Genomic DNA, 5,856 nt, shown 5'->3' with positions numbered 1-5,856 from the left:
CAACTATTTTGCAAGACAAGCTGCAAAAAAAAAAATGAGTCTAGAACATGTCTGCAATGTTCACGTTGAAAAGTGCCTCAGTCAGCAAAACAAACATCTGGGTGTCCTCGATGCTTGAGAACTGAAAGTCGTATGTGCGATTAGCGAAAACCGAGACCACATTCCCGAGGTCTTGGAGAAGGTGATCAAGAGATTTTCTCGCCCATTTCCTTGTTGCATGGGTGACATACTTTCCAGGAAGTACAGAACGCACATCTGAAACAAGAATTAAACTTACTGCTCACCAATATCAACTTTCAAATGGTTAAGCTTTTATTAAACGGCTAAGATAAATACGAAATAATACATAAATTTTTAATTTTTAAATTTTTAACATTTTTTTATTACAGGGAATACTCAAACTTTAGTCTTGTCTAACCTATTGCAAATACATCCATTTAATAAAACGTCAGTTCAAATGGCGAATATCAAATGGCTAATTATCCATAAGAATATGTGAATGATAAGCTTAGCGATGCCAAAACCATTGTTACATTATTGACTTCTTCCTATCGGTCTTAGAACTACCATTTGCCGCTTTCGCTGACAAAAGTTATTTTTCTAACATAGTTGTATTATTTATTCATTTGTAATAGCATTTAGGTTATCTGTACCTTTGAGAGGGATGCCGATGTTTCTTGATCTTCTGCTACTGCTCATAAAGCACAATTCTTGCTTCTCCCTCTTCAAGGAGACTTTTCCTGTTTTGCATCCTTTGCCTGATAATAAAGAGAGTAGGTATAAAGCGTGGATATTTCGTTTTTTCTATTATTTTTCAAATACAGCCAACTTATCAAACAGTTACAATCTAAAACCATAGGACTGCTTTGCCTCACTGCCTCATCATTGCCTTACCATTTTCACCATACAGTACGACAGGAATCCCTCCCAAATATGTCCTGATCGCTCTTCGATGCTTGTAATCGAGCTCGAGTGGATAAAGCTCTGGGAAAAGCGTTCTGTACCGAAAGCTTATGGAGTTAACCATAATCATTCCAACAGGCCGAGCCTCTGGAAGTAGCCCAAGGGAAAAATGGTCTCCTGGACACATACACACATCCACTGGGCCAGGAAGCACATCTTCCCAAGCTCTGTCAGAGGATTTGTAGTGCCACAGTACAGGACAATACTTTGGGTCTTCGCAACGTATGTACAAAACAGGGCCTTCGTATTGTACCTTACGTATAAAATGATAAAATGAGTAGAGAGCAACGAAACGTGTAAAGACATCGATCACAGGTGTACGTTTTTACAGGGTTTCACTATTTGTCTTAAGAAATAATCACTAGATTGATCATCACAATTGCAAACTTCTAGTTATTATTAGGGGAAAAAGTAAGTGGGATGAATTTTCCGTTAGATTAAGGATTTCAGATCGATATATTGAAACCCGGCTGGTAAGCTCGATTATTGTGCCTGAAAAGGACTGTCGATAATACTCGTTTAGCACGCAAATTATGTGGAGAAACAAGAAATGCTGTATTCTCGTTGCTTGAAAAATAGATTTAAGAATAAAATATTTATTTATAGCTGGGTTCCACTTTAAGTGTTTTTACCTTTGCCGGTTCCCATTCATCTTGCCTTTTTCGGGAAGTGACGATGTCGTGGTGCAAGTTGTCTCGCATGTCTTTCAAATTGTATAAAGGCTTGTCGAGATCGCAGCTTCGTTGCTGCAAGAGATCCATAACATCCGAAATTGAGTGCTCGGCGCGCATGCGTTGATACTCCTCCTCTTTCATTGCCAAATTATTTATGGCGATGCGCGACAGATACGACTCCATACGAATCTATAAACAAGAAAAAAACAATTCCTTAGCGCATTTATTAGTATGACCATTTCTATAAAGAGGATATACTCTGGCACAGGTATTAAAGATATTAGGTTTCGAACTACAGTTCGAAAGCATTTTACCTCTACTTGTTTCTCTGGATCGAAATCTTGAAGGAAGTAGGACGAAAACCTTCCAAAACCTCCGGATGGAGGTAACCAGACATAGGTGTCGATCATGCCAACAAACCCCACACTCTCTCCCTGCTCCGTTAGTATGCACGCCATTTCGTACGCCACCAAGCCTCCAAAACAATATCCTCCTAGAAAGTATGGTCCATGCTTTTGCTCCTCTCGCACGAGGCTGACGTAATGACTAGCCAGCTCGCGCACGCTCGAACAATCAGCACCATGATAGACAGGCTCCGTAAAACCAATTGAGTACATAGCGACGAGAGTCTTAAATGAAAGAATAATGTGAAATAGTTTTCTGTGATAAAAAGATATGGCGTTAAAAAAACTAGTAGCTCCAACCTTACTACCTATCTCTATACTGCTTCATACCTGAGATCTAAATCCCGAAGCGAATGGCGCAACACTCATAACATAACGATGCGACGGGTGGATACAGAAGAACTTCACCTCGGCATCCTCAGGAGCATAGATTGGAACAACCTTCACCGTATCCTTCTCGGAATCATTTGCACCCTACGTATGAAATAAATCTTATTGCCTGTTGCAAACCAATGATAAAACTGATATATGACCAATTTTTGTTGCTTACATTTGAGGAGTCATTGAAAGATAATGGGCTCATGAGCGTGGTGTCTTCTTGTTCGATCGTCTTTACGAATGCAGTGTGTTGCTGCTGTTGAATTTCTTGCTGGTTCTCTGGGTTAGACATCATTTCTTGCAAGTCTCTTACAATCTTCACTGCGCTGATTTCGGGTTGTAAGAAGTAGAACACCTATAAGAATTTGATAACTAGTTATGACTTATTAAGTTATGCTACCAGTACTACTGCTGCTGATGATGGTGATAATGATTATGAAATTATACATATTGCATAATAATCAAGAATGCATTGCGATATTACAACAAAATTTGTGGATGCTCAAGCCGAAGGAATCTGTTGAAGATAAGGCCTATAGCAAGAGTGTAAATGATTATCCTGTACCTCGAAAGACATTTGAAGTGACGTCTCGAAGGCTGCTTTCAGCGTAAGTGCCGTGATTGAATCAGCCCCAAAGGCGTACAAACTTGTTGTCCGGTCTGCTTCTGAAAATGAGTCTAGCTCAAAGCAACGAGCCAATGTTGACATCACGAATTCTTCGATCAAGTGCTCCCTCTTAGTTGTGTCTGTCTGAAACAAGATGCGTGAAGCCAGTGATGCCGTCTCGTCTAGTGAGAAAAATACAAAGGTACGTTAACCGTACATTGTTTTGGTATAATTTACAACAGGCAGAAAAGAGTGATGAAACTGATTGGTAAAAGACGACTTGGTTTTTAGATAAAGAAATGATAGCTTAGCGTAATAAAGGAGAGTAGACGGTTGCGTAACAAAAACGAAGAGTCCTAATATGCCATGCATAAGCAAATGATTCTGAATTTGTTTGATCTTGCTCTGTTATCATGGACGTGTGATATGTCACCTGTATGCCGCTCACTCTTATCCTCCACCTCACTTCTCAGACTTTTGACACGTGTTGATCGCGCAGACTCATCACTTGTTTTGAAAAACTGAACCCAGTCTATTTCGGCCAGAGTGACCTGACACCTGCTTGGCTGGCATTTCAAGATTTCGATCAGAAATTTTGAGCCTGTAAATCAATTAATTAATTCGATCAAAAATTACTTCATTGTATACTTTGCGGAAACTTTATAAGAACGCGCGCCCTGATTGGATGGAAATAATGGACAGTATCCACCGCTAAAACTCGGAATAATGAGTTGATTTGTGAAATTACCTTTAAAAAAATTGCTTTTTGCAACCCAAGTTATCGAGCTTCACATAAAAACGGCTTTTTTGCTAAAATTATTCTAGATTCATTGTCTTTGAGGAAGGTCGGCTTCAATCTCCCTGTGTTTTCGACAATTTCCCGCCGAAATGATTTTGCACGGGCAAAGTTTTAAATTTTATTTGCGATAAACAAAAGCTGCGTATCGGGACGTATTCAAAGAAAGGTATTAATTCATGCAAGCATTAACCCAGGGATCAGAGTGCTTGTCAAAGCATTTGATTGGATAAGAACCTGATTTTTCCATGGCTTAGCATTTACCCGCATTTCAAGGAACAAGGCCCGGATCTGTTGAGACAATTGACCAGGAAGTGTTGACTGGGCGCTTTCCACCTTCAACACATACGCCATTAAGGATCTAGTTATATACATTTTATAATGCTCACCCAATTCAGCATCAAGTAAACCGAACCCATACTCCGCATGCAGATTTGCGATCTTTAGCTCCCTGGTGAGTATCCCTGCTCCGCCAATTGGTCCCCAGTTGATAGCGAGACCAGGTAGGCCAAGCGTATGGCGCCTGTACCCTGCTAGCGAGTCCAAGAAGGCATTTGCAGCCGAATACGCAGACTGTCCTCGACCGCCCATTACCGAAGCAAGGGAGGAGAACAAGACGAAGAAATCCAAGTCCATCTGGAGACTCATTTTGTGAAGTAGAAATGCTCCTGTAATCACATTTTCAATTATTTCATTTTCGTCTTCTATATTTTTTTATTTTTCTTACTCATTAAAACTGATAATAGACTTTCTTACCCCTGAGTTTCGGTGCCAATACTTTTTTGAAGCTGTCAAGTTCCATGTTGTGCACGAAGGCATCGTGTAGAACCACTGCCGTATGGACAATGCCGGCCATGCTAGGAAGCCCTTTCAGCTTTAACTCTAGTGTCTTCATTTGCGTCTCACTGGACAAGTCAACCTGCTCCATGATCATCCGTGCACCTGTCCTTCTTTCAATCTCTTGAACAACTTTTTTCTTTTCTTCGCTAGGGGGAGACCTTGCAAGAAGGACGACTGTTTTTGCTCCGTTCTCTGCAAAAGACTGGGCCAATTGGAATCCAAAACCTCGAACACCCCCTGCAACCATATATGTCCTGTCCCGTTTCAGTCCGAAGATGTCTAGTCCTGGGATCTGAGCACACGGACGTTCATTTTTATCAAACATAAACATCCTGTATATGGTGGAGCGTTTTTCCTGTTGAGGCCATTTTTCTTCGGAATTCCACTTCTTGACTGCACGATAGACGCTTGTAGTCTCTTGTGGTACGACCAGAAGCTTTTGAAGTACTCCAGTTCTCATTAACATCGACTGACAACTGAGCCACATCTCTTCGAAACTCTCATTTGTTCCCATAAGCAATTCACTTGGTCTAATCCTATCATAGCAGATTGAGCTTCTTCCAGAGAGGATAGCTTGTCCTGTGAAATCTTCACAAGCAACTACTAGTTTTCCATCATGCTTCAAAGAGGACAGGCTTCGCTTCATGGCACCAGGTTTTGGACTAGACAAAAACAGAACAGCGTCAAATTTTGCTTTGCACTCATCTTCGAGGTCGAGACAGCTTACGTCAACAATACCCTCGATTCCTGCATTCTGTAAAATCCTCCTGGTGCTTTCATTGCCTAACTGTGTCGTAGAGCAAACTGTTTTGTGTCCCATTGCGGCAGCGATGGCGGCAGTTGTGTATCCCAGTCCAGTTTGAGCTTCATGAATAAGCACGGTGGGTGATGTCTTTCCGGATAAAGACCGATCAAGAACTTTGCACGCAATAACGATGCAATAGGGAAAGGCTGCTGCTTGTACTTCAGTGAATACTTCTGGCTGGATCAGCAAATGAACTTCCTTAACACGAATCTTTTCACCTACTCTACATGGTGTTATGATGCCACATACTTTGTTAGATGGCTTAAACCGAGAGCGCCTTGACCCGACCTCTGTCACCAAGCCACTAAATGCGATACAGCCGGAATTGCTCGCGAATTCATGAATTTGCCCCTCAGATGAATACAGGATCATAGCCTCAATCTCCACTT

At 41.2% G+C, this 5,856-nt stretch overlaps 1 protein-coding gene across 1 annotated transcript; it reads right to left on the bottom strand.

The window, feature by feature from the left end:
- LOC125572507 (phenolphthiocerol/phthiocerol polyketide synthase subunit C-like) lies at positions 1-5,848 on the bottom strand. The gene is made up of 11 exons (XM_048733054.1): positions 4,579-5,848; positions 4,212-4,490; positions 3,460-3,627; positions 2,985-3,208; positions 2,592-2,774; positions 2,372-2,515; positions 1,952-2,266; positions 1,596-1,826; positions 895-1,216; positions 654-758; positions 1-255 (listed from the first exon to the last, which is right to left on the bottom strand). The coding sequence occupies exons 1-11, from the start codon at positions 5,837-5,839 to the stop codon at positions 41-43; spliced, it is 3,447 nt and encodes a 1,148-aa protein (XP_048589011.1). The 5' UTR covers positions 5,840-5,848; the 3' UTR covers positions 1-40.
- Positions 5,849-5,856: the final 8 nt, after the last annotated feature.

This window comes from Nematostella vectensis, chromosome 9 (assembly GCF_932526225.1).
Source record: "Nematostella vectensis chromosome 9, jaNemVect1.1, whole genome shotgun sequence".
Taxonomy (NCBI): domain Eukaryota; kingdom Metazoa; phylum Cnidaria; class Anthozoa; order Actiniaria; family Edwardsiidae; genus Nematostella; species Nematostella vectensis.
This window is presented reverse-complemented; position numbering and strand designations above follow the sequence as displayed.